This window comes from Phasianus colchicus, chromosome 2 (genome assembly GCF_987193195.1).
Source record: "Phasianus colchicus chromosome 2, bPhaCol1.hap1.1, whole genome shotgun sequence".
In the NCBI taxonomy this organism is placed as follows: domain Eukaryota; kingdom Metazoa; phylum Chordata; class Aves; order Galliformes; family Phasianidae; genus Phasianus; species Phasianus colchicus.
In genome coordinates, this window is record NC_143437.1 from 51,552,015 (window position 1) to 51,579,947 (window position 27,933).

Here is a 27,933-nt window from a genome sequence, read left to right on the forward strand (position 1 = left end):
TGGACGCAGTGCTCAATCTGGGGTCTCATAAGTGCAGAGTAGAGGGACAGAATCACCTCCCTTGACCTGCTGGTCACACCTCTATTGATGCAACCTAAGATACAGTTGCCCTTCTGGGCTGCAAGCGCACATTGCTGGCTCATGTTGAATTTTTCTTCAAATGACACCCCCAAATCCTTCTCCTTGTGGCTGCTCTCAAAGTAGGATTGTACATTAAATTATTTATGAAAGTTTAGAAGAGAAAAGAAAGACATAAAAGATTTTCTTGTTGCAAGGGCCCAGCAGCTGATGTAGCTGTTGATACAGAGTGAAGGGTGAGTGGCAGACCTGGGGCCCTGATCACAACACAGGAAAGAAGTTTTCTGGGATGCTTTTAGTCAGCCTCAGTGCTGGTCCCATTTATCATTCACTTTGCAGCCACCAGCTGAATGCAGCATGCTTTCTGTTACTGCAGGGCACACTGATATCAAGGACAAACTAGTGTAAATTTCCTCCTATTGTATCTCTACTAGCTACTTTTTTGTGTGTGTGACAACAGCTGTTGGCTCCTATTTTAAGAAATAAGACTGGAGTCTGGTCTCCTATTCCAGATGTACAAGGACCTTCAGAGAGGGCATAACTTTGGTTTAGGCTTGACTGCTCATTTCTTGACTTTAGGTGTTGCTTGTTTTTTTTTTTTTTTTTTTTTTTAAATCCATTTAGCTATAGATGTTTTGATCAGAACAAATATAAATACTCTGAATACTGTTAAGCCTGTTTCAAAGGCAGTAGCCTCATAATGTGCTTCATAATGCTGCTGCCAAGTGGATTTGATTGGACTGTATGATATATTTTTGTGGTGACTGGTCTAGCATGGTACTTTAAATGGTATTTGCATAGGAACAGTTTCACTGCAAACTTAAAAAGTAACAATATTTTTACTACAATTACAGTATTGGAAATGATAGTGAGCTGTGGTTTTGGTAAGTTAAAGCTTCAGGAAGTAATGAAGTAGTTATGGCTGTTTTAAGGAATGTCTGCGTTTCAGCTTTCTCTATTTCATTAGCATTGTGGTGTTTTCATAGTTAACTCAACAAAAACAATTTCATTACAAAAAAATTCTCTCTTCCTCATGTTGTGGCCTCACAAATGCCTGTACTGTCAGAAATTCTAAGTTGTGTTGAGAGCAGGAGATATTCTGTGGGGGAGGGTTTAGGAAGCCAGGAATGCAGCTTCTCGCATTCTTTTGTAGGAATTGCTGGATAATAAAAATGAATTGCGTAGGAACTAAAAGAATCTCTGAGTAAATTCCTGTCAGCTAAAAATGTTATTTTCCTTCCACCGAATGAAGAGTTACTAAAGGACATAGAATCTGCAAGTCTTAGAAATGGAGAAAGTCAATTTAAAATTTGTTTTTTATAAAAGTTATGTGCACCAGTAACAGCAGCATCTGTCCTGAATCAAAGCAATTTCTGCTAGTGTGTTTAGGTAGGGTTGTGCTTTGTACATCTGTTTCCGTGTTAAGTGGTTAAATCAGCAGCTGACAAACAAGCAAAAGTGTCCTGTGGCTGGTAATGTTAGGTTTCTGCCATATGAGGTACTATTTGGAGATGTATGTTTTTTCCTTTTGAATTGGCATTTTCAAGCTGAGAAAATGCCTGACTAAAAGATCAAGTGCAGGAAGCTCAGTTATCATTTCCATCACAAGCTTGATCAATGTACTAATCAGTTTATTTAAAATTGTAAGCAGCCTGGATTAAAGAGAGAGATGTGGGGTCGAGACAGTGTGAGCAAAAAGATTTGGGATTGAAAGAAGAGATTCCCAAACTAGAACTGATATTCCTGTCAACAAGGGAAACATGGAGAAAGGTGTGTTCTGCTGTGTATAGCTGCATAGCTTAGTGGTGAATAATTTCTTAGATTTTAACGGAGACATAATTAAAAGGTGAATAGCTTTTGGTACCATTAATTTTGTTGCGTGAGGCTCTAGTAATGGGAGGGGTTGCTCAGAGCCCTCTCGCTGCTCTGGACCCTAAGGCTACCTCTGAGCTGTGGGTGAGGATAGGGCAGGGCACAGGCGTGAGCACTGTCATTAGGATATTGCAGTGAGGCAAGACTGGCACACCCATCAGGCAACATCAGGCAAGGATCTTCCTCACCCAGACAGTGCAGAGTGCCCCAGGCACTCTGGGAAAGGTTGCTGAAGAATGTGGCAGTGCTTGTACTCCTTGCCTCAGCATCCCGAGCCAGCCAGCTCTCTGAGCCTGTCACTAATTATTTTCTATCTCTGATACTGATTGATAGTAAGGCATATATTAACAGTGTTTCTATGCATTGCTTTCAAATTGTCAAATTGAGTTTACTCTGAGCTGATTAGTGTTGCAGGGTTTTACCGAAGTCACAGAAGCTATCGGCTGTCCTGCAAGACAGCTGACCCTTGGTTTTTCTGGGAGTTGCAAAGCAGAATTTAGTTGGGTATGAACTACTATGGTGATAACTGATGTCATCTTCTACTCTTAATCTTCTATAATTATGCACATTCATATGCAAAGAATTAATAAACTATCAAATTATGAGTATTTGTAGTCCTCTGCTACAGTGTTGTCTAGAAGCGCAGAAAATGTGTTGCAGAACACTCAAGAAGGAGAACACAGCATACCCTTGTTACAGAAAGAAATGTGATGAACAGTTGTTTGTTTTTCTTTTTAATAAATACCACCTACGCTGGCCTTTATGCAATATTGAAGTCAGCAGAACACAGCAGAATGAATAAAATCCTATCTCCCACCTTGTCCTGCTATCTCAGTCCCCTGTGCCTACACAAATACTGTAGCCCTGCTGAAAGCCAGCCCAACTCCAGTTTTTGTGGCTTACCAGTGATCTGAAAGCAAGAGCTCTGCTGACATTTCAGGAACAAGCTAGTTGTTGCAAGGGAACATGTCTGCATTTCTGAATGCTGGGCCACTGTGGACAGTTGAAGAGCGGTCCTGCAAAGTTGGTTGGGTCCTGCATTGTGGTCACAACAACCCCAGGCAACTCTACAGACTTGGGGAGGAGTGGCTGGAAAGCTGCCTGACAGAAAGGGACCTTGGTGTACTAATGGACAGTCAGCTGAATATGAGCCAGCAGCGTGCCCAGGTTGCCTAGAGGGCCAGTGGCATCCTGGCTTGTATCAGGAATGGTGTGGTGAGCAGGACTAGGGAAGTAATCTTGCTCCTGTACTTGGCACTGGTGAGGCCTCACCTCGAGTACTATGTTCAGTTTTGGGCACCTCAGTTCAGAAAGGACACTGAGGTGCTGGAGCAGGTCCAAACAAAGGCAACAAGGCTTGTGAAGGGCTTGGAGAATATGCCCTACAAGGAGAGACTGAAGGAACTGGAGTTGTTTAGTCTGGGGAAAAGGAGGCTGGGGGGAGACCTTATTGCTCTCTTCCAATATCTGAAAGGTGAAGTGGCCTCAAGTTACACCAGGGTAAGATTAGGTTGGATGTCAGGAAACACTTTTTTACAGAAAGGATTGTTAAGCACTGGAATAGGCTCCCCAGAGAGGTGGTTGAGTCACCATCCCTGGATATGTTTAAAAACTATTCGGATGTGGATCAGGAACATGATTTAGCAGAGGGTTGTTAGAGTTAGGGTAGTATGGTTAGGCTGTGGTTGGACTTGATGATCTTTAAGGTCTTTTTCAACCTGAACTATTCTGTGATTCCAAAGTGTTTACTTTTGCTGTTTGAAACTTTGCTGTGCTGGATTGTCACCAAACTCTTAGCTAAATAGGGCCCAGTAATAGGCTATTAGCAGGTCAGCTGTTGTTTCTGCTTTAGCAGAGCAGTAAATCTTGGCTTACCTTGGCTCCTAACTTCTCTTACTAACCTTATTTAGTAGGATGACATTGCCTCCGTAAGAGTGAATCAAACGGTTTCTTCCAAGCAGAACCAGCATTTTCAGAACAATTGTTATGCTGCTGCTTAATTACTTTATCATTTTAGAGAGAGTGACCATTTTAGAGAGGTTGAAATTGTTTTATGTACTAAAGATCTGATAATAGTGCTGTTCTCAAGCTTCAAAACGTATCCTTGACTTTTGGGGCCTTTGAGTTCAGCTGCTTCATGGTCGCAGCCTCTCCACAACTGTGAAAGATAGAATAGTTTCTAACAATATTTGAGGTTGTCATCCAATAGTGTACACTCTGTTTTGTGACCCAAAAGAAGTAAATCTTGAGTACTGGTAATACAAAATCTTTCTGAACAGTTGAACACAGCCAGCTTCAGCAGAAATCTTTGTAGGCTCAATAACTTTAAAATTCTGAATTCTTTTGAAAAACTTGCAGCAAAGAATGTCCTTAATCTCACAAATGACCAGCGTTCTATCTTTTCTGGAATCAAATCCTGTGAAAAATGTATGTTCTCCAGGGAATGAAACTTGTTTTTGGATAGTGATGCGACAGATAGCTCATTGCACTTCATGAACTAAGAGGGGAAAATGTAATCTGGTACAGAAGAGGGTGGATATGTATAAATATTGAGGATTATTATGCAATTTTACCCACTTATCTACAGTCAAAAGGAACTCAGAAATGCAAATGGACATAGATGATGTGCTTGTTGTTTGCTTTTCCTTCCTGAAGCAAAGATGCTGTCCTCTGCTGGAGCCCTGTCAGCATTACACATGACAGAAGGAAATGAAGTAGCTGTGTCCTCCTGTAACCCTTCTGTAACTATCGCCTTCTAGGTAACGCTCGGCTGCACTTTCTGGTCCTGGTGACGGGCTGTACGTCGGTGGGAAAAATCCTGGACGCTGAAGTTTACAAAATTACTGCAACAGATTTCTGTCCTCTCCAGGAAGAAACAAAGGAAGAGGAGCGTGTAACTGCCTTGAGGAAAATACTGAACTCTGGGATGTTCTATTTCTCCTGGCCTAATGCAGGCTCAAACTTTGACCTGACTGTGCGAGCTCAGAAGCAGGGTGATAACCACTATGAATCTGGTAACTCGTTCTTCTGGTTAGTACTGCATGTTTGTACCCAAGTCTTCTGTCAGCCCCATCTGTATGTTGCAGGTCAAACATCCTCAGTGAGAAAGGAACATGTGTGTTCCAGATGTGTCACCCTTCATTGTCACATACTTTTACGTGATCTGTGGCCTTAGTGAATTCACTGTAAAGCAGGATCAATAAAGTAACTTTCATTTAATTAAAATTAATCTGATAGTGAAATGCAATTCTAATAACTGGAAATGTCTTAAAAAAAACAGCAGAAATAAGGTTTACTGTTCATGCTACAGAAATTCTCCTCTGCAAGTTATGAATAGTTTCCCCTGCAGTAATAATTTGCTTTAAAAGTTGTCTGACAGTAACCTCCACTTCAACTTTTCATAAATCACATCATCTATGCTGACATATCTTATACATCTTAAAAATGTATGAGTTTGGAGACTGTAGTTTAATCCTTCAATAAGTGCCCTAGTTTTTGTTTTGAAAGCATCAATATTAATATGTTTGCAGCTCAGTGTAAATGTTGCACAGGAGACTCCAGTGATCCACTGCTCTGCAATCCTTATTGTGCCTATAAAGCAAAGTACAAGTATTTCTTGTTGGAAAATATCAGTTGAATGGAATGGAAAACACAAGTGCTGGGTTTTATATCAGCTGGGTGGGTTCACCACGAAGACAGATTTTCTTTACAAGTTCTGGCAGTGTTGGTTTATGATTTTGGTTTTTGTTTTGTTTTACACACAAAGATATATAGGAAACATAGTTGTACTGGAGGTAAATAAGGATGTGGCCTCAATACGTCTTATGGACTGAAGTAGGTGAATATAAAATAGGCAAAACAATTCATGATGACTTATAAACATGAGAGAGCAATTCATTCAGGCTGAATAGTCTTTCTAGTTATTATGTTATTTCAAATTATAAGGGTTAGAGTTGCTATTTTCACTTAGAAGGGAGATATGTAAAACTTGCTTTCGACTTTTCTAATCATGCAAAATCAAAAAAGCTCAAAAAGCTCTCCAAGCATGTCAAGTCTGATACATGTTACAAATGAGCTGTGTTTCAGTGTAGAAACTCCGAAGATGGCAGTATCTCCTAGTTAAAAAAAAAATATATATATAAAAATATATATAAAATATATAAAAAGAAACATATATATATATATGTATATAAACTTTTAAAGTAACCCTTTTTACCTGTATCATCTTTTGAAGTTCTTGGAAAGTAAGTGTTTGAAACCTTCTGAATATTCTTTGTTGTTTCTGGCTAATCCAGTGGTAGCTCATGAAGGAGTTCCACTGTAGAACAGGGATAAATGGCAGCAAAATCACATTTAGCACAAAAAGATGCTCCAAAGAAAGTTTATCTTGAGGCATTTATGTGATATGGGAAATGTTAAAAAAGCTTCAGACAAGCTTAATTATAAGCAATGCAACTTATCTGTTAATTGAACGGCAACGATAAAAAAAAAAAGTACTGGAATTTGCCTGAGCCCTCACTCAAACTTCCTCTTTGAGTGGAGCTAGGAAAAGAAGGTGGAAGGGATATACCACAAATTGTTTTAGAGTTGCTTTTTCAGTTACATATCAGTTTAAAAATGTAAGATTGACTTGTACCTTTTCAGAGAGATGTTGTACTCAAGAAATATAATCCTTCTGGGTTTTTCTGTAGGTGTAATAATTCTTGAAGAGATCTGCTGTGGAGCAATAAATGATCGTGAGGGGTTTTCTCTGCCTTCATCTGTGATGAAAGTCACATTTTGAAAAATGGAGAGGAAAAGGTCACAATAGAGGAGACTAACATCACTGTTAACCGGGCATGATAGGTTTCTTGGGTTGTTGGTCTTAAAATAAATTGAAGGTTAAAACAGCCATTCTTCTAAATTTTAATAGCACTTTTTGTGACATCTCCATTGACTTATAGGTCCAGTTTCTGCTTGAAGTTTTCCTGAAAATCTTGATGGGTTTTAAAATGGACCTTCATCCTGTAGTGTTTGTTAAGGTCTAGGCAGCACTGTTCAAAAAGTAATTAGTTTAACAGGACTGTAATTTAAGAAAAAGACTGCTCAATATTTATGTATTTCTTGAGCTAGAAGAAGCAACATTTGCATATGAATTTATAAACCAGAGGGGCAGAGTGTATGTGACAGTAGTGTACTATCAAAATTTGAGATGCTTTTTTCACCATGTTAGTACACAAGGATTTCCTCCTGATATTTCCTCATTTTAGATAAGGTGAAACTACAACAGAAAAGGGGTCAAAAAATATAAATTGCTTAAATTGGTGATTGTTGTGTGATGGGATCCATGCCTGCCTTATTTTTTTGGGTAACAGTTATGTATGTTGTTGAACTTTGCAGGAACCAGCTACTTCATGTTCCATTCAAACACTACCAGGTGAACTGCTCTGACTGGTTGCTGAAAGTGATCTGTGGTGTAGTGGACATTCGCACTGTTTATGCTTCCCACAAGAAGGCAAAAGCTTGCCTTATCTCTCGGATCAGCTGTGAGCGAGCTGGTGCCCGGTTTCACATTCGAGGGGTCAATGATGATGGACATGTGTCTAACTTTGTTGAGACAGAGCAGGTAAGTGAACGTATCCGTTAGCCCTGAATAATTCAGTTGGCTACTGTAACTGGGGCAGAGTTTTCAAGAATTAAAGGAGTTCAGCAATTTTTTTCCAATGAATATTTAAAATATTATTCCACGACATCTATTTATTCTTTCTTACCCGTTAAACATTTCCTTGCAATCTATTTTTTTGTGTGTGTGTTTCTGGTTTTTCCATATTTTTGATTTTTTTTTTCCTGAATGTGAAAGTCATGGCTGTTTGATATTGTGGTGAAGTATAGACATTGGTTTTTGAACAACTCAGAGAGCTAATTTGTGTGAAACCAGAGTGTTTAACAAGAAGGTATTTGATTGCATGCAACTTACTTAGCATTAGTCATGAGGCCTGTGTACAAGTATTAAACAAAAGGTTGTTTTAAAATCTATTCCAGAATAAATGTTGTTTTCTTAACATATGTTTTAAAGTAATCTTGAAGTCATCACACTTACTATACTAGGTAACGTTTGATAAAACTAGTTTGAAAGAGTTGTTATAAAGCAAAAGTCTGTATACTTTCTTTCTTTCTTTCACTCTTTTAAAGTATCTCTGGTAGTCCACACTACCAGGTTTGCTGGAATAGCCACTGAAAGTCTCCTGCACTATAGTGGCATAATCAGTACTACACTGAAGTAAAAGGATTCTGTTAGGGATGCTGCAAGTAATTTTCAGCTGATGTTTGCTTCTGGCTCTTGAGGAACACTCCTAGAAATAGGAGAATAGGAGAAAATAAATTTCTGTGAATGTGTGTATTAGCATGTAAAGTTACTCCTACTTGCCTTGAATTGTAGCTGTCATCTCTTTCTGCAGTAAGTTTTTCAGCTTTAAATGAGGGTAATTTACTAATTTCTTGCCTCACAGGGCTTATGCCTTATGCCACATTTATAAACGGGTAGGTATTATGATGATTGCTGTACTGTCGTGAAGAGGAACTCCTACTGCTCAGATATATCATACTAGTCAGAAGGAAACTGCCCAGCAAAGGAACTGTGGTCACTAGAAGTAAAGTCATCTTTGACTAGTAAAGAAAACAAAGCAAAAACACAATCTTCTCACAGTTAGGCAAATTCCAGTGCAACTCATTTTGGAAGAGACTCTACGTGCCCCTTTGCTTTATGGGGCTGTTCTCTCTAATGAGAGATAGATAATACAGCTTTTGTAAATATGTAGTAGAAACCTTATTTTCAGCTGATACTGAGAGGAAATACATGAGTGAAGTACATTCAACATTCATTTGATTGACACAGCAAATCAAAATAACAGCCTGTTGGTTTTACTGTACTTGCTACTTTGAAAATGAAGAAAAAACATTGGACCCTGAAGAATCTGAAATCTTTACCAGCTGAAATGAGTGCTTCCCTTTTTGAATCAAAACTGAAATTACTAGGAGTCAGAAGTATCATACTTAAAATACAGAAATGGATGTCTCCATAAGTGGAATAGATACACGTACTGGTAGTATTTCTCACAAAGAACAAGGATCCATTCATAAAACTTACTTGTTTTCAGTGTCTTTTGGACATCTTTGCAAAACAACGTATGTAGCATAGTGTATTTATCTGTATGTACAAATGCATCTCTGTATATTCAGGTGCAGTGAAAGTAGATAGATTACTTAGATGATTCATACCTCTTCATAAGGAAGATTGGTGACACCCTCTTGCATGATATAGTTGAGTTTCTAGCTTTGCCTTCACCTCAAGATGATGTCCCACCTCACAAGTGTCTATCCTTGAGCACTGTGTTTCCTCGTGACGTTGGCATTGTGTGAGTGTCGCAGCTTACTCAGTTCTGTCATTTCTGTTACCCCACTGCATGATGTAAGCATACATTCTGACACCTGTTTCCCTAAAATCCAGCAATCCTTTAAGATGTTGCCTTGGTGTTACAGCTTAAAGATCTTCCCCTGATTCTGCTTAAGTACACATGTAGAACTACCTTAGATGTGACAGTACTGCATTGCTTAACTGAAGAGCCTGGAGGAGTCATAGACTGGTATTACTTGGTCTTCCTGTGATGTTTAATCCCCCTGAAATTCTCATAACATGCACATTATTACACACATAACTTTCTGTTCAGTTCTTATTTGGGATGTGGATGGCTCTTTGCTTATATCTCTTTTTTTTCCCCCAGTTTGCCTGCATTTTTCAGTAGCCTGGCCAGGAGGGCTGAAGCACATCTGCTATGTAGACAAACTGAGAGAGTTGGGATCGCTCAGCTGATTGTGCAGCCTTTCACTACCTAAAGGAGGCTTACAAGAAAGCTTTATCAGAGCCTGTAGGATAATGGCTTTGAACTGAAAAAGATTAGATTAGATATAAGGAAGAAATTATTCACTCAAAGCATGTGAGGCACTGGAACAGGTTGTCCAGAGGATCCGTGAATTCCCAATCCCTGGAAGTGTTCAAGATCTGCTTGGATGGGGCTGTGTGCAACCTGATCTAGTGGAAAGTATCCTTTCCTGTGGCAGTGGGGTTGGAACTTTAAGGTCCTTTCCAACTCAGACTGTTCTGTGATTCTAAGTAATGCTTGTTGTATTGTAGAATCACAGAATGGCTTGGATTGGAAAGAACCTTAAAGATCATCCAGTCCCAACCTTCTGATGCACTAGATCAGACTGCCCGGGACCCAGTCCAATTTGGCCTTCTACTGCAGTACTTGGACCTCTAAATTCAGCCTGTGAGTCCTCTGCTAGTAATTCTCTTTTGTATCTCTGATTCAGAGAAACTACAAGTCAGATCCTGCAGCATGTACAACTTTCTAGAAAGTTTGTCAGTGCATTGAGTAATGCAGATAGGTCTGCTTGCCGAAAAGTGGAATTTTCCTCTAGGACTTGGAAACAGAAAAAGGGACATATGCCATTTTATGTAATAACTTGGTCTACTCTTTTAGTTGAGTGCCTTCTCATGAGCATTCATGCAAAATATGTTACTCAGGATTTGAAGAGTGTTCTCTTGCTGAGATGCAAAGGAAATGTTAGAAGGTTGTCAGCTTTCTTTCAAATTGGTCTCACATTCGTGGCACTACAGTTAACAGTTGTCTAATTATAGGGAATACTTCTGCTATTCTGCTCACTGGTTGGGTCAAAAGTTACTCTTCTATTTAATTATATGTTTGGAGTAAATTTTGTTGCAAATTATTAGCATGAAAAATAAGATTGCCTTTGCATCTCAGCAGAAAGCCTGGAGATTAGCTCCTGGTGAACTGCAAAACAGCGGTTGGTTACTAATGCTTCCCTTGGCTGGGGCCAGGGCAGGTTTTTCACAGGAGCTGCTATGCTTTGTTGCAGTTAGCCAGGGGTTGCTGTGAAGTGGGAGGACTGAAGGCTTTTGATAGTTTTGCAATTGGTTAAGCAAAAAAGCAAGAGTAAAATGGTTGCAGGGCAGAAGGCTCAAGTAGGTTGAAATTATAACAAGGACTTGCAATTTGGAAGGATTATGTTTTTGTTTTTAAAGAAGAAAAGAAGTTTGCTGTTGCTAATGGTGATAAACACTAGTTCTACCAAAATGAGCATCCTAAAAAAGCAAAACTGGGCTAACCACTGAGATGCCTGAGATCCAGTTCAAGCTGGCATCCACTTACTGTTAGGAAGGAAGAGTCCAAGAAAAAACTCTCTCCTACTTTCATAGTAGACTACTGACTAATCTCCTATGAGGTAATATCTTGGCTGAATAACATTTTGTTTCCATTTGCTGCAGCCTTTACGGTATAATGGCATGCTTACTCTGTGCTTTTATGGATAAGTAGCACCCTAGGATTTTGAAAAGCCAGGACTTTTCCCCCCTTAATAGGAATTGCTTCTAACATTTTTCTGTTTTTAGAAGGGGGAGAAACATTTAGTTTTATCTCCAGGCAGCTCTATTATGCATGGATGTTATGCTTGTGTCTCCCACTGTGCTAGCCTTGTGGCATTTTAGCTCTGCAATGAGTCATTTTTGTGGGCTCACTGAACTGCTGTGACTCACAGTGTTTGAGAAGAAGTGGGGAAAAGTTAAATATCTCATTTACTTTTGTTTTTCAAAAACGCACACACAAAAAAACAAAACAAAGCAAAAAAAAAAAAACCAACAACAACAACAACAAAAAAAACACACCACCAACAAAAAAACAAACCAGGAATCAACAAAAAGTCCTCTACCAGTAGGTCTTTTGGATATTTGATGATTTGACTTGCATCTTTATAAAGGAAAAAATTTAAAAAAAAATAGTAGGATTGGCAAGCAAAAATAAAACACAAAGGAGAGAAAAATGAGGGCTTTTTTTGAAATCTCTCTAGTGTGTACTTCCAAATTTGCTGCTAGGTTTGTTTGTTTGTTTTTTTAAATATATTGGCATACCCTTTCTAATTGCAGAGTTGCAATTAATCCTCAAGTTTTAAAATCAGTCAATTTTCCTTTGGTAGTTTAAATGATACATTTTTACTTTGTTCATATCTGTTTGATAGGTACCTGCTGAGAGCAAAGTTTGCTTTGTTTGCTTTTCTCCTTCCTCATCACCCTTTCTACCTTGCCTAGCTATCTGCTGAAGCTGAGGCTGTATCACATTCTTTTAATTCTTCTCTGCTAATAACGTTAAGAAGAAAGCATGTTTTCCTCATTTAGTTTGTGTGCTCATCACTGCTTACATTTCAGCTCCTGCCTTGGATATTCTCCACAGATTGAAGGTAAACTCTTAATGTTTTAGTATATAACTTAGGGGAACAACTCTGATTTACCAAAGATAAACAAATGGTTTCAATTGTTTTCCCTTTCATGGAACTGTTCAGAGAAGTGTCTAATATGGAAACCTTGACAAGGCATTAGAAGGAAATGCCATGAATTTAGATTGATGTTCCCTTTATTCCAGTTTAAGAAAAAAAATATTGGACACCGATGAAGAAAAATGATCCCTATTTCACAATATCTCCTGGGCATGTTGGATAGCTCTCCAGGCTAGGAATGGATGCAATCATGTGGTTAATTTATTTTCTGGATACAGTCTTACTGTGGCCACAGGCAGGACAGAGAGGATTATTTTGGCAAGTATATTATTGCGTCCTGTTGGTCTGAGTTAAAGGGACTCCTGGAGAGGTAGGTTTAGGCCATCTGTTATCTGTGCTTTTTGTGAGTGGTGTGAGAGAGATGGAGATCCCAGAAAAAAGCCACATTGGAATCCATTTCATCATGAACTGTGCGTGAGTTTCTTGAGTATGTGATTAATTTTATCATTGGAAGTTGTGGCTGGATAATTATTTCCTTCTAATGAAGCCGAGCAGGAGATAGAGTTTAGTGAATAAATTATTCACTAAGTGATAAATAGGAGAGGCATGCTGGGATTATAACACCAGCTAGTTGAAGAAGTTGCTTGTTTCTTGCTCAAAGCCAATAAACAGTACCTGTTCACCAACTTTTGCTGTGTACCAGGAGAGGTCCTTGGATTGGAGGGTCAAGGTCTGGCTGTATGCAACTGAAGAGAAAGCATGAGATTGTTGCCCTCTTGAGCTGTCAGCACTATCACCCTTGATCCCAGAGTTGGAGAAAGTAACCATAAAAAGAAACTAAGCAGGAGTCAAAATAAACACAAGACAATTTCTAACACCAGATGTCAGAGGACAGGAGATGTATTTATTAACAACGCAAAAAGGTCCTCCATGCGGATTAAGTATTCAGTTGCTATTATGTTGCCTGACTGAAAACTTGAAAATATATCTCAAAAATATATCTCTTCATTCAGCTAAATAGGTTGGATTGTTTTACGGTCCAGACCTTTTGAGAATCAAGCAGTCATCCTTGAGTGTTTTGAAAATTTGATAGGAATGAATGTTCTCCTTGGGACAAGTAGTCAACAGCATGTGTTCATTATGGAGGTAAGGCTCCTCAAAAGGTTAGTTTTCTGAAGCACAAAGACAAAGTAATCATAGCATTAGCAGCTTGTATCAACCCTAACAGCAAAGCATTATCCAAAATGGGGCTGATAATTGTTTAATGGTTAGAGGAACATGTGGTCTTCTTGGATGTGTTTCCTGTCCATGAGTTAAACAAAGGACAGGTAAATTCTGGAAATAAACCACTGTTTAAAAAGGAACAGCCTTTTATCTTATACTGTTCATCTTTCATGCGCTGCCTTAGAAGAGAAATGGGTCTACTAGGGCACAGGGCAACCAAGTCAAAACCAGAATGACAAAAAAAGCAGGACATATATGTGCTTGTTGAAAACATCACACAACAAAAAATGATCTCCAATAAGAGAAAAGAAATTCGGTACTTATCCACTAGTAAATACTGGAATTGCATAAGCAGCAAAGTTAGTTTTTTGTTTGTAATTGTAACTGTAACAATTTACAATTGTAATTTCACCATGGCTTATTTAAGTAAGGTTAAGTAATGTGTCTTATTATAGTGTGTATAGGTGTTAAGATTACATCCATTCCTGAACTAGGCAGTCATCTTAGTCTCTGTTTTTGAAGCTGCTCACTTAGGAGGTCTGCTGGTAGGAAGGTTTCTGCCATTGTTATTGTTAAGGTCAAGGGATGTGCATAGGAGAAGGCAGTGTCAAGATCATGGGTCATAGTGGTGAATAATGAAGGGCAATGAATACTACTGAAATTTAGGGAAGGTTTACTCGGTTGTAATGCCTAGTAAATTTGTTACAGTCTGTTTAGGAAGGAATGACTGTCAGTAACTGGGAGTTACCCTCTCATTCATTAAAAAAAATATGAGGTCCTTTTCCAACTCACTGGCAGCTTTGAAGAAAATAATTTTAGATTCATCTGGGTCACGAGAACGAGCTGAGAGGATTGTGAAAGACCACAGAATTGCTCTAGAGAACAGAATGCCAAGCTCTGTAAAAAGCAAAAAGAAACATGTGCGAATGTGGAGAACTTTCTTGTGAGTGTACTGAAGAGGCCATGCTCCCAGTTCAAAAACGTCATTTGAATTTCTGAAAGCTATGTGACGATGTGCATAAAAATACCAATTTGTTTAAAATGCCTTATCATCATAGGCAAGTTCAATATTTGTCCTCATCCTTACAAAGGATCACCACATCAGGCTATAGAGATCATGTTTGATGACAGGAATGATCCACAAATAGTTATTTGAACATGTTTTTTTGTTTCAATTCTCCAAATGACAGCTTAATAGAGCAGAAAATAGAGGAGGCAACAGTGAACAGAAAATGTAAATAATAATATAAGCAAACATCTGTTAACTCTTACAATGTCAAATCACTGGTAAATGGAAATGTGAGCAGAATAAAAATTCTGTCAGTGCAGAAAGGCAGAAATGTTTGGTCAGTATTTTTCTATTGTATTTGGCATAAAGAAGGAAGGTTATACGCTCAGGGTCTATAAACTGTGGTGAAATACTTGCTATTTAAACTGTAGCTCAGGAAGATGTTAAACTGCAGCTATTAAAGTTAGAATTATTATTGTTTCTAATCAGTGAATCTAGAGAATTTGCAGCTGAGATGTTTTTTTAAAAAAAAAAGAGCTAACCAAAGAGATACTTGCAACTGTGAAGTTTTCTGTTAGTTATGGAAATTGGGATGCTCCAGAAGATTTCAGGAAAACGGGTCCTCTGCAGCAAGTTGTTTGAGTGGCCAAATTGTACTTTATGTGAAGCTTTGTCTGTAATCATCGTCACCAAATGTAATGTTTTATTTCATCTCATCACTGATTGTTCTTGTCAAATTTTGGGGCGATCCAGTCTTGACTTTTCATAGATTCAGGAATCCTTGGTTAGTATGAATCAGAATAATACTGAGTCTGTCAGTAGAGCAATACAAATTTACTTACTTTAGACTGGATCCTCTGGATCCTTGGCTGTGTGCGAATAGATGATTGGGTGTTTAGAAGTCTCTGACTCATCTTTGACAGCCTGTCTCAGGAAATGAAGAAGGGGAGCCTGCTCACTCCTCCTGCAGTCCAGCTGTGGGGTTATTGTGGAGCTAGGAGCTGGACTCCTTTTGAAGCTGGTTCTTTGTTTCTGTGATTTCTTCTGAGCACAGAATTGTAAAGAAAGGTACATAAATGTGTTACCATGGTAATTAGTTCTTGCATTCAGGTATGGGTAACATTTAGAAAACTTCATTGGAAGTGCATGTTTCTGAAGCTGAGGTAGACCTTGCAAAGAGGCTTCAATCAGCAACGTACTAATATGAAGTACCTGCTCTTTCTTCCTGGAGTGGTACTAGGGTGAGATGCAATGTGGAAGGGCACTTAGTTTATTGGTTTAAGGCTAAAAGCATAACATTTTGTCGTGTGTCAGAGCTAGCCATCATTCAGATGTGCACTTTGTGTCCTTGTCCGCTTAATTCTTTCATCTTAGCGAAATGGGGATAATTTTGAGGGCACTACAAAAATATTGTAAAAGTTATCTAAATAAAACTGATGACAGAATATGGAAATACCTGCCTCTGTGACGTATGCTTCTTTTCACACGTGGAACTAAAACCTGTGCATTGGTGGCAAGATTGAGGTTCAGGTAAGGTGCTTCACCTGATCCACCCAACTGGAACATCTAGTGGCAAATCCAAAAGCAAAAAACCACAGTAAAGTGGTATGGTAATTCATTTTCATGCTCTTTTCTATTTTGGGGGCTAGCAGACAGCTGGCAGCAGTTGTGCTAAATGATATGATGCAGTTAGAGAAGCAGCTACCTGAGTGACCTGTATGGATACCATTCCTCTGCAGGGCTGCAAAAGGCTCGTTGTGATGCATGAGATAACAGAGATGCATATCATGTGTCACATGTGGAAAACAGCCAGGATTCCGCTGCTAAGTATAGGCTGGGGAGAGAGCTGGGTTTCACACAGTTGCTCTGTGGTCATACCCTGTCTGAAGATAGTACCTTTTGTGCTAAGTTAATGTATAATGTGAGCTTTGCCTGGAAGCTGGTGGAGGGGGAAGCTAACTGGCAATATCAGTCTTTGCATTTCACGTGAATTTGAATAGAAATCAGTTTGGTAGCAGTGATCATAACAAATATGCAGCAGGAGCTTGAGGTCCAGTCTGGGAATGCAATGGAGAATTTGGAGCCTCTGGCTATAAACCATCTTGAAGAGAAATAGATAAAACACTGTTCACTGTGTCCTGGAATGGGAGTGGCAAAGTTGTTGGTTTCACAAAGATTTATTTGAACATTGACAAGGCATGACATGCAGTGAAATAAGAAATAGTAAATAAAGCATGGGATAAGCCTGTCCCACACCTGACATTACTCATCATCAGTCACAAGGAGCAACGACATTTTGCAGTTAAATTTTGTGAGAGAGACAGAGGGAGAGCATGTCCTGGTCTTCCTGAGTTTCCGCACCAGTAGATCAAATCCATCTTTGTCGTGGATGAAAGATTCCTTCTGCCTTGCCAGTGGTACTGTTTTAAATTCTCTCTTATTTCTGGTGAGTAATGAACCGAATCTGCTGTGAGTACATGAAAGCAAATACGTTGTACTTTGTTCCACTGCCTGTGAGACCATGGAAAAGTGGCTGAGCAGTAAGGGGATACGGTGAGATACGCTGTTTACTTTTTTCACCCTTTGTGTTCAGGTCTCAAACACATTTGATGAGGGAGTCACAGATGGATAGCTCTAATTGGAGAACTCCTTCCGTTTGTTTTATTTTTGCAGACAATTTACTTGGATGACGATGTCTCTTCCTTTGTGCAGATCAGAGGTTCTGTTCCACTGTTTTGGGAGCAACCAGGGCTTCAGGTAAAAAAATAAATTGAAAAGCTTATCTTACTTCTCTTTCTACTTCTAAGTAATTAGTTTTGTAACTTTATTTTTTTTTAATGCGGCACAGAGCTCATTCTATGGAAATGCTGAGCTATTTCTCTTTTTAGGTTTGCTTTATAGGAAATTGTATTTAGATAAAGGGGAAAACCAACCAAACAACACAACAGGCAAACAGATATAGTCACTGAAGTTCAGCATTTTCACATGTTCACGTGCCTCTGCTGGAAAGTTTTTGTATGGGATTATGTCCTGATGTCCTAAACTAAAGGTTACAGCAATATCGTTATAATACTTGTTATTCCAAAACAAATAAACTTTCATTCTGAACTGTTTGGTTATCAAGAGCATTCTGATGATACTGACCTCCCAGATAAAACTGGAGTATTTAGGGATAACAGCAGCTCTATCTGCTCTATAGAGCTTTATCTTCAAAGTATAATGTTTAGCCTGTTCACTAGGTTTCAGTCAAACAGTAGCAATTATCTGACCTGACCTTCTGCAAGGCAAGGATGTAGGATTTCATTAGGAGATTAATGCGTGAAGCCTGGCAGGTTACGTATGTGTTACAATTTATGTACTGTTAAAAGCTCGACAAAGAATCATCCTACCATTCCTCTCAGAGCAGAGGGATAAGCAACTAGTCTGACTATGCACATTCATTCGTATGTGTTAGTGGAGAGATGTCACATAACTTTTTTTTTAAGATTCTTTAATAATTATTTGATACATCTTTATCTTTAGATCTAGCACCTAAATACCATTCAGAATTCACCTGTTGGTGAATACTCATTACTCTTATTCTTTGTCCATGAATGTGCTGGCACTGGTGTTGGAAAGGCTTGCGTAAATCAACCTTAGGAAAATAACAGAAGGTGATGATGTACAGACAGCAAGATATGATCTTATAAATAATTAGCAGTGTAGATTTATGGCACAGGATTTGATTAATCATATTTCATAGAATCATAGGATAGTTTGGGTTGGAAGGGACCCTTAAGATAATCTAGTTCCAACCCCCCTGATATAGGCAGGGACCAGGTTTCCCAAAACCCCATCCAGCCTGGCCTTGAATGCTTCCACAACTTCTCCAGGCAACTTGTTCCAGTGTCTCACCATCCTCACAGTAAAGAATTTCTTCCTAGTATCTAGTCTAAATCTATCCTCTCCCAGTTTAAAGCCGTTTCTCCTTGTCTTGTCACTACATGCCCTTATAAAAAGTTCCTCCCCAGTCCATGGAGCTAGCATAACTGCAGCCTTTTCTGAGGGATAAAGGGCAGGAAAAGTGATGGGCACACAGCATATTCATGTGATACAGTGTGGGTTATCTGCTAGAGAGAGTTGGCAAGGGGAAGTGATGATTTATTTGGTTATAAAAAGATGTGTAGAAGATATCCCTTTGCTTAATAATAATCTTTTCCCTTGTAATTGTAAATGTTGTGTGATAAAAGCTATGGCTTTTGTGTTCAGGATTTTATGTATGTGGGTGTGTGAAGACTGTTAGGAGTATCCGGTGCTGTTAAAGATATGCTTGTCTCTTAAGGAAAAAGGGAGACATCTAGTGATTTACAGATAATTTCTTTTTTCTTTCCAATATTTTATTTTAGGTGGGTTCTCATCATTTAAGGCTTAACAGAGGTCTAGAAGCTAATGCTCCTGCTTTTGATAGGTAAGCTTCATTCAACTTTGGCAGTAACACAGCAGCCTGGCATTTAACTGAGATTCCACAACTTTATGTGTTCTCACTGAATCATTAGAGATATGAAATACCCCTCCTATGAGGTTGCCAGTCCCCCAGGCGTTGCAGGATCATTATGTGTGTTTACTTTATTCACTTACTCTCATGAATTTTCCTCTCTATTTATATTTGTAATTGAAATGATTTGGTCTCCTAGCTTGATTCTGGAAAAGCTATGAAATACTGAGTGGTATGCCAAAGAAAGACCTGTGTATCCTCTTGTAACATTTAAATAAATCTGAATTTACAGTACCCATGTGTTCTTTACCTCTGTAATTCAGGCAATTAAAAATTTGACATCACTTCCTAACCATTCTGGATTTGCTATACTGAAATAATAGCATCTTATTCTGTTGCAGCTGGTGCTGTTGTGCTGATGGTCTTTTATGTTACCTTTTATGAAAGGCTGGCTGGTAAACTTTTTTAAGCTATTAAGACTTAACGTGGCATCTATAAATCATTAAAAAGTCTCTCTCTCAGCATGATTTCTGTGAATGTCTTAATGTGATGTCCCATGGACATCAGTGAAAACATTACATAAAGTGTTTGGTCGGTAGGAAATTTTTAATTTGTTAAGTGCTATGTCATGTGATTCATTTCTGATTTGCTTTGGTTTTGGCAAATCAGTCCAAGCTAAAAGGTGGTTTTAGGTAAAATGTCTTAATTCCATGGATTCATTTGCTGTAACTGTTAGCAAACGTGATCTTATGAACTGTTAATAGTTTTGCTCTACTGAAAAGCCCCAAACAGGATCTGGAATCTGAAGGGTCTGTGTACCATAGCAGTCCCTGCTCCAAAGGAACTTAGTCCAGATTCTGAAAGCCTGTTAAGACTCCTGAATGCCACTGAATTCAAATATGTTGGAGACTCATGGTCTTGCTGTCCTCTGGTGCCATGTTAATTTGCTTCACTACTTTTCCTGAGTTTTTTGTCATACAGTTCTGCATTCCTTAGCAGAGAGAATTCATGTAAGAAAACTTTTCTAGCATCCTCCTATTCTGCACAACAAATTGGGAGTACCTCAGTCAGGAACTACTCTGTAACACCTTTTTGCTCAGGGATCTGTTCTCTCTGATTGCAACTGGTGAGAATTAGCTCTTGTGAGAAACATGAATTTGCACTGTTCCTTCTTTGCCTTGTGCACAGAAAAGCCTCTAGGTTAGGTGAAGTTCAGGATCTCTCTTTTTGCAGAACTGCTAAAGACAGCCTTTTGGAAATCATGGATTCATAGAATCTCAGAATGGCCCGGGTTGGAAGGGATTCAAGGATCATGAATCTCCAACCCCCTGCCACAGGCAGGGCCACCAACCATTTAATACTAGACCAAGTTGCCCAGGGCCCCATTCAATCTGTCTTGAACACCTCTAAGTATGGGACATCCGCAACCTCTCTGGGCAGCCTGCTCCAGCAAATGGACAAAGCACATGCATGAAAGCAGGCTCTCAGACATAACAACATGCTACAGTTTCTGAGTGTGCTAGAGAGAGTTTAGCCTGTTAGATTTTCCGGTGTGATAGTTAATGCTTTGAGAAGACACTGTGAGAAGCAAACAGTTATCTTGTTACTGGATCTTTTTCTGTCCCCTTTCCCTGACAAATTCTTGGGGAGCTCTTCTCATGACAGGTGACCTGTGTTTCAGCAGTTTTGTTCTTTGAAAATAATGTTGCTGGAGAAGCAGGAGCTTGGTGCTGGCATCAGACGGGTGCAGATGTATGGAAAGAGTTGGTGTACAGAGAACTGGCTGCAGAATTGGAAGCACAAATAATGCCAGAAAGTATATCTAGCCATGTTTCTTGAAACATATGATGCTAAGTTTTTCATATCTCCATTGCAGTGGTTGTCTGTGTGGCTTAACTCTGGTTGTAGATTTTAAAGATGCATGCAATAAGATGAATATCTGACACTTTGATTTTCTGACACTTTGTCTTTGCATGTTGCTTTGGAGCAAGTAACAGCTTTCCATTTGTGTAGTTATTTTTCCTGTCTATTCCTATTCAGTTTCCTCTTAAGTATTGCTGTGGTGGTGGCAGTACATGATGGCTAAGGTTCTAGTTGTTTCTTGATAAGCCAGCACAGCTCTTCTAGCATATGTATGCCAACTGGAAAAGAATGTATTAAGGGCAGAATGGATGTCTTTGTATCTGGCTAAAGGCTCTTGACTTTAGATTCCCTAAATGTCAGGCTTTGAGAGGCTGGAAATATGTGCCAGATGAAATACTTTATACTTGTCCTGTTTGTGTTTCTCATGAAGAATCTGGACCAGGCCATTTTGCTATAAGGACCTTTGGTCTTATCCAGTGTAGCAGTACTTCTATTTACTAACCTTCCTGCTTAATTTTAAGTAAGTTGTGAGTCTCTCAAGGTTGCAGCAGCTCAGAGATGTTTGAACTCATCACCTATGATGTGTTCATGCCTCTCTGACTTTGGTCTTGGGATCCTACGTCCCATTGTTGCCACTGAATGTTGGCTCAGCAATGCTGGGCAATTCCTGCTGAAGCATAGTCTATTTTCCTTCCTGATCATCTTTTCTGTGCAGCTTCTAGGCTGAGAGCCAAGAGACAGGAACACACTTTGGACAATATCAAAGCTAACAAAAGATCTGGGACCTGCTTCTTAAAATGCTGCTTTTTATGTTCAGTACAAAGTAATATGTTCTTTAATTTCATACTTGCACAACTTGCACTTCAGTATTTGATTGCAAGGAAGCTGAGGACGATGTCTGTAGCTGCCATGGCTGAAGCATGCTAGATGGAACTACCAGTGCTCTCTACTTCTGTGTTTTGGAAAAAAGGTAGTAGGCAGTATTACATGGTTTTGTTTTTATTTTTTGTTATGGTTATTTTTGCTGTAGGCATATGATGCTCCTGAAGGAGCAGTATGGAAAACAAGTGATCGTTAACTTGTTGGGAAGCAGAGGAGGAGAGGAGGTGCTTAACAGAGCTTTCAAGGTAAAAGCAATGCATTTTGTTTTTATTTTGTCATTGTAAAACTACTGATTTCCTGAGCCTTCACATTTTGTTTTGTTTCTGGGCAAGTACCTGATGAATACTAGACCTGAATACGTTCTTTTTTTTTTTTTTTTTTTTTTTTACTAGATATTACAAGGAATTATGCTTTATAGTCTCTATGACTTGATTTTTCAGGACTGTCTTCTTGCTTATTTCCTTGCACCTTTACTCTTTTAAACCAGAATTTAAAAATAACAATGTCCTAATTGTTCTAAGAGTAGTTCATGTTTTCAAAAAATGAATGCTGGTCAGCTTTGTCCATAGTAAGTAGTCAACAGTGCAGTTGCTATATTCTTCCAGGTGCCTCATCAGGTTGTCAGAACTGCTTTTGGGCCAGTACCTTGCTCTGCCTTACTAAGAGGAAGATTTGATTGCTCTGATTATAGTGAGAAGTAGCTGTTTACCACTAATTGTGATGGGAATTAACTGTCAGAGCACTAGATGACAGTCTGGCTTGTAGAGACATTTTCCTTCTCCCTAAATATCTCCCTAGACATAGCTAATGCTTGAAAGCGTCTGGGTTTCCTTTTCAGGATGGCTGGCACTGGAAGTTTAAAAAGCTGCCCCGTGTTTTTGTCTGGAATGATATTTTCATGGCCAGATTTTTAAAACAAATGTGTACTTGAACCTGGAGATTGTCGCTGAGTGGGATTTGTGGCAAGTGGCTGCTTGCATTAGCCTGGAGATTGATGGGAGCCTGCCTCCAGAGTGCTCCTTGCTTCAGAAATCAGACATAGACCCTTGGTATTACAAATAATTGTATGAAGAATGTTTTAAGTGCACACCTATAGTGTTACATGTATTTATCACTATTGAAGAACGATGCAACAGTTCTGAGTTCAAATACTTACTCTGAAAGTAAGCACCTCTCTACTGGAAGGAGACAAAAAGCATTTTAATGGCGGTTTTTCTGTGTGATCATTTCTTCTTTCTCCAAAAGTGCTGGGTGGGATCAACTTCTCCAGTGCAAAATGACAAAGTGAAGGTCTTCCTCTGTATGGAATATGATTGCAGCAATTGCAACTGGAGTTAGTGAGATAGTGAGGAAGATATAGAAAAGAAGTCAGGTCCTAGCTTCTAATTTCAGCTTTTTACTCAATTTCAGCTTTTTACTCAATTTCAGCTTGATTCAGCTAGGCCTCTATAGCCTCTTGGTTTTGCTCTCTTTACAATATTTGTTACAGTTCATTTTGAAAATATGTTGGAATGTAATTGTAAGATATGAAAACTTGAATGTTTGAATATAAAGATACAAACCTGACTTTTCTTGTAAGTTTAATTCTGATATTTTATCAAATACTTGCATTCCTGAAGATAGTATTCTGGTCAGTGTCATACAATGAGAAATTAAATCAGAAATAGGACATCTCTAGAAAAAAGACCTTGCATTCCAACCGAAAACAGCCACCTCTTGGTCTTTTCTTTACCTTTGTCTTTTAACAAATGAATCATTAGAAAGAATATGTAGTTAGATTTTAGTCCAATGATTTTAAAGGACTCAGATTAAATTATAGAATGGTCAGGAATGAGAGTTTTCTCCTATTCTGACATCAGTTTATTTCTCCATCTTCCCTCCTGTGCATGTACTTTTCTCTTCTTCCAAAATTGCTGCAACCTTTACAAGTTTTCTCTGAGTTGGCTCAGACTATTCCTGTTGTAGTCACTGCCACTGCAATTGGTTTCCATTAATCAGAATGTCTACATTACCGTTAGTTTGTGCAACTGCAGCAAACAAAAAATTGTAAATCACTGACTTTGCCCATTATACAACCAAACAAAAAATCAGTACTTTTCCCAGTAATGCTGTCCCTCTCACAAATGTCCTCTGTAACAGATATAATTACGTTTACAGCAAAGCCAGTGCTGTAGTGTAGACAATGATTTACACCTCAGGTGTGTCACCAGCACCAATGGATCTGGTGCAAATACCAAGTGTTTTGACTTCTATAACAATGTAATGAAATATATTGCTTTTTCTTGGAGGGAAGATTTAATTACTAACTTGATACAGTTATATATGGGCTTCTAATGTAATATCAGGGTGTTTTTTGTGTTCAGTTTGTATCACAAAGAGAATAAAGCATCCCTTTCCTGAGATAAGTATGTCCAAATGCAAAGGGAATAGACAAAGGTTTATGTAATTAGAGTTAATAAAACAATTATCTCTGGCTTTGCCATGAAAAGCTGGAGATGTTACAGTTGTATCTATTATAGAGAAATTAATGAGATTTGCGATTATGGATTGTTTATGGATTATGGAAATGTATATGAGGTCATGGCAATGGGAGATGAAATAATGAGGCTATTTGTGTCCCTTCTTTCACTTTTGTGGTTTGCCACAAAATTCTGTAGTATGTTTCCTGAGATATCGTTTGTCTCTCACTTCCTCCTCAGCCACACTCCACCTAAATTAGGGCCACATTTTCTCTTGGCATTTAAAGAATTGCAAAATACGCTCATGCTTTGTTATATTCACATACCTTAAGCAGCTCTGAGCATCCTTCATGTCAGGGACCTAATCCTGAATTTGCCCAAAGCATCATTGTTGTGCAGGGCTGCCACCAGCCAGGGTGCAGACAGGAGCAGTGCTGAGGTATGCTTTGCAGGCGTAGTTTGAGATTTGCTGCAGAAAAATTGGGGTATAGCAATCCAGTTCAGTTTTGGAAAGAAAACAGAGAACTTTCATTGCTGTTTTCACATCTGGCATTTCAAACTTCCATGTGAACTTCTCAAAATTGAAACCTTGGTTTACAAACAATGAAAAGCATGCTGGTATCAATCCTTATGCTGTGACTTGAACAGGATTTGTTTTCCTTTCAATTTCTAAACAGAAACTGCTATGGGCTTCTTCCCATGCAGCAGACACTCCAATGATAAACTTTGACTACCACCAATTTGCGAAAGGTGGGAAAACTGAAAAACTGGAAAATTTACTGAGACCTCAACTGAAATTGCACTGGGAAGACTTTGGCGTCTTTGCAAAGGGCGAGAATGTAAGTCCACGGTGAGTGTCCCTGCTCCCATGCACCAGCATAGCCAGGCACCGTCCCTTCTGGCATTCCCAGGTTCATCTCTGTGTTTGGACCATGGGCATATGTGACCATCTCGAAATACAGATTTGAAACGAAGTATAGTTTTGGTACTAAATAGATCATTTGGTTTAACTACATCTCCATGGTTTAGAATTTGGAAAATTACCAGTGCATGGATTTGCAAGCACTGTGTTGCAGACAGGTAATTAGATATGTAATGGAATGCACTGTGCACAGTATGCTTGCACTGTCGAAATGTGGGTGGGTATATTCAAGCTGAACATTTGACGATCTTGTTCAATCAGTCCATGATTAGATGTTATTTTTAAAATATACTTTTCTTCCTCCCTCCTCTTGTGTTTAATTACCAAAGCCTGCAGACAGGTACTTTTCGAATGAATTGTTTGGACTGCCTGGATCGTACTAACAGCGTACAGTCCTTCATTGCACTGGAGGTAAGTTTATCAGAAGACCTTTCACAGATGTCCGTACTGCATATGTTGTCACACAGGAAAGAAAAGGGGCATAAGCCTTGCTGATACAAACTTTCTAGCTAGCTCTGTGTTATAGAATGGTGCTGGCTGTAGTAATTAAATTGAGAAGAAAAGGCAAAATATATTGAAGAAGAGTGATTTTATTTCATTTTTTTTCCTTTCTCCTCCAAACCCAGGTCCTGCTTACACAATTGGAGATCCTTGGATTGAACTCTAGATCTATAGTTGAACGCTTTGTGGAATCATACAAAGCAATGTGGACTCTCAATGGTCACAATCTGAGCAAAGTGTTTACTGGTAGCCGTGCCCTTGAAGGAAAGCACAAGGTAAAGAAAAGCAGCAAAGCTGTTTACTCAGAAGTGACTGTAAAGAAAGTGATTCATATCTCATTGCCTCTTGTGCTGATGATCTTGGTCTGATGTAGGTTGGGAAGCTCAAGGATGGAGCCCGCTCTGTCTCTCGTACCATTCAGTCAAATTTTTTTGATGCAGTAAAGCAGGAAGCCATCAAGCTGCTTCTCATGGGTGACTTCTTCAGTGAGGAATATGCAGACAAGGGCAAGATGCTCATGGATCACACTGCACTGCTGGGTAAGGCCAGCATAAACCCTTCCTTTTTCTTTTCTGTCTGGTTTTGACTGTCAGATCTAAGCAATTGCATCATTTTATAAATAAAATACTCTTGTGTTGTTTAAAACACTTTTTTTCAAGTTACTGGAGCAGAATCCTGTACATTTTAATTCCACTGTGCTTATTTCTCACTTTTTATTTATTTATTTATTTATTTTACTTCCAGTGTGTTTATCTGCTGTTTGATTATTTTCTTTGATTGTTGAGAGGAGATGGACTGAAGGGGAAGATTTTTAGATCACTTTGACCTGGGGAAGTCTCTTGAGTTCAGCATTTTTATCTCCTTATTTTAAGTCTGCAGTTTGTGTGTGCTCTTAGCCATGTGGATCTTAAAGGCACGTTTATGCTGGTTCATCCTCTGCTTTACTCCAGGGCTCTGATAGTCCATAACATATACATAGCTGTTTGCACCCATCTAGAATCAACCAGCCTAACTCTCTCTGAGAAGAAACTCATGTGCAGAATACAGGATAACTTGCTCCTACAAGCAGTATCATGTTGCCAATTTGCTCCAGAGAACTGCTGGATTTTAACATGAGCCATTCAGCTCCATTTCAGTCCTGCGGCTGTCCCCAGTGCAGACTACAAGGACAGTGTAGATACCTTTTCTATGGCTGACTGCTTCTGCATATCGAGTAGTTGAAGATTAAGGTTATTACAGCTACTCACTTGAAAAAATGCACTCTTACTTGTCTATTCTCATCAAAAATAATGAAGGTAGCAGTTTCCTCTAAGGACTTCTGACTAGGCTAGACAGCTGTGACAGTGCTAGTTTTGAAGATACGATGTGCTACTTTCTATCTTTTCCTCATCTAAATTTGGTAGGGCTTGGATTTAAGTCGTAATTTGTGGCGTACTCAGTGTCCGCAGGCAAAACTGAAAAGATTAAGGGAGGAGAAAAGAATTTGTTCAGTTGTTACTTGAAGAAATTCTAGAAAATATATGCTGGAAGTGAGTGACTGACTTCTCACAGGCACAGCTGCTTTTGGAAGAGAAATTGATAGCATCAGCCTCAATAACCTTACAGTTATTGCCATTGCTACTGGAGTTATTCTTTAGCTTTTGCATTTTGCTGCGGGGGTGCTGCCATTATTTCATAGCGACTTACATGTCACTGCTCTCTGGATCCTTTCTCTGTTTTTATGGCACATTTTTGTTTTACATGCTCTCTTTTCTCTCTTCTCTTCCATAAGTAACTCCAAGTATTCTGAAGGCCATGTCAGAGCGTCAGTTTGAATTCACAAGCTTCAAGCGTGTTCGTGTTGCCATGGGGACCTGGAATGTGAATGGAGGCAAGCAGTTTCGAAGCAACATCCTTGGTACCAGCGAGCTGACAGACTGGCTGCTGGATTCTCCAAAGCTCTCTGGAGTTTCTGAATTTCAGGGTAAGATTTCAGAGTCAGAAAATGCATTTTGGTATTGCAATAGGTATTGCATTTCTAGGATGTGCAAGTCAGAACACCAGTTTTGACCAGCTGTTCCTTTCAGAGTCAATGCATCTTTCAGAAGGGCATTTTCTGGAAGCCTAAAGGATGTATTCAGCCCAATTTAGACCTGTACAGCCTATTCTGCATCCCATTTTCTTTTGTTCCTCAGTTTCTCCATTCTTGGTTCTTTATTTTGGGTGGAAGCTTTGTGCTTAGGTGCCCCTGGAATGTCACCTTGTTCTTCATCTTGCCTTTCCTTAGCAGTATAGAAAATTCTTGTGTTTCTGGCTTGCTTAAGTTAGCAGCTGAATTCCAAGT

At 39.0% G+C, this 27,933-nt stretch overlaps 1 protein-coding gene and 1 long non-coding RNA gene across 6 annotated transcripts in view; one reads left to right on the plus strand and one right to left on the minus strand.

Moving 5' to 3' along the window:
* The window catches only part of SYNJ2 (synaptojanin 2), a 66,089-nt gene that overhangs the window by 13,958 nt on the left and 24,198 nt on the right, over positions 1 to 27,933 (plus strand). For 3 of the 4 annotated variants that reach the window (XM_031611584.2, XM_090135668.1, XM_090135669.1), the window contains exons 3-12: positions 4,710 to 4,980; positions 7,330 to 7,555; positions 17,183 to 17,266; positions 18,895 to 18,956; positions 21,877 to 21,973; positions 24,865 to 25,037; positions 25,439 to 25,520; positions 25,736 to 25,885; positions 25,984 to 26,149; positions 27,382 to 27,573. In XM_031611584.2, coding sequence (XP_031467444.2) covers positions 4,710 to 4,980; positions 7,330 to 7,555; positions 17,183 to 17,266; positions 18,895 to 18,956; positions 21,877 to 21,973; positions 24,865 to 25,037; positions 25,439 to 25,520; positions 25,736 to 25,885; positions 25,984 to 26,149; positions 27,382 to 27,573 — 1,503 coding nt within the window. Of the gene's footprint in view, positions 1 to 4,709; positions 4,981 to 7,329; positions 7,556 to 11,673; positions 13,423 to 17,182; positions 17,267 to 18,894; positions 18,957 to 21,876; positions 21,974 to 24,864; positions 25,038 to 25,438; positions 25,521 to 25,735; positions 25,886 to 25,983; positions 26,150 to 27,381; positions 27,574 to 27,933 lie in introns of those variants that run through there. The other variant, XM_090135670.1, reaches the window with a different exon arrangement.
* On the minus strand, positions 17,173 to 27,392 carry LOC116241031 (uncharacterized). 2 transcript variants are annotated; one of them, XR_016464329.1, is made up of 5 exons: positions 27,297 to 27,392; positions 24,514 to 24,656; positions 22,885 to 23,056; positions 18,063 to 18,143; positions 17,191 to 17,260 (listed from the first exon to the last, which is right to left on the minus strand). It is a non-coding gene; the product is annotated as an uncharacterized LOC116241031 (long non-coding RNA). The 2 variants fall into 2 exon arrangements; XR_004169437.2 differs by lacking the exon at positions 18,063 to 18,143 and having other exon boundaries at positions 17,173 to 17,260.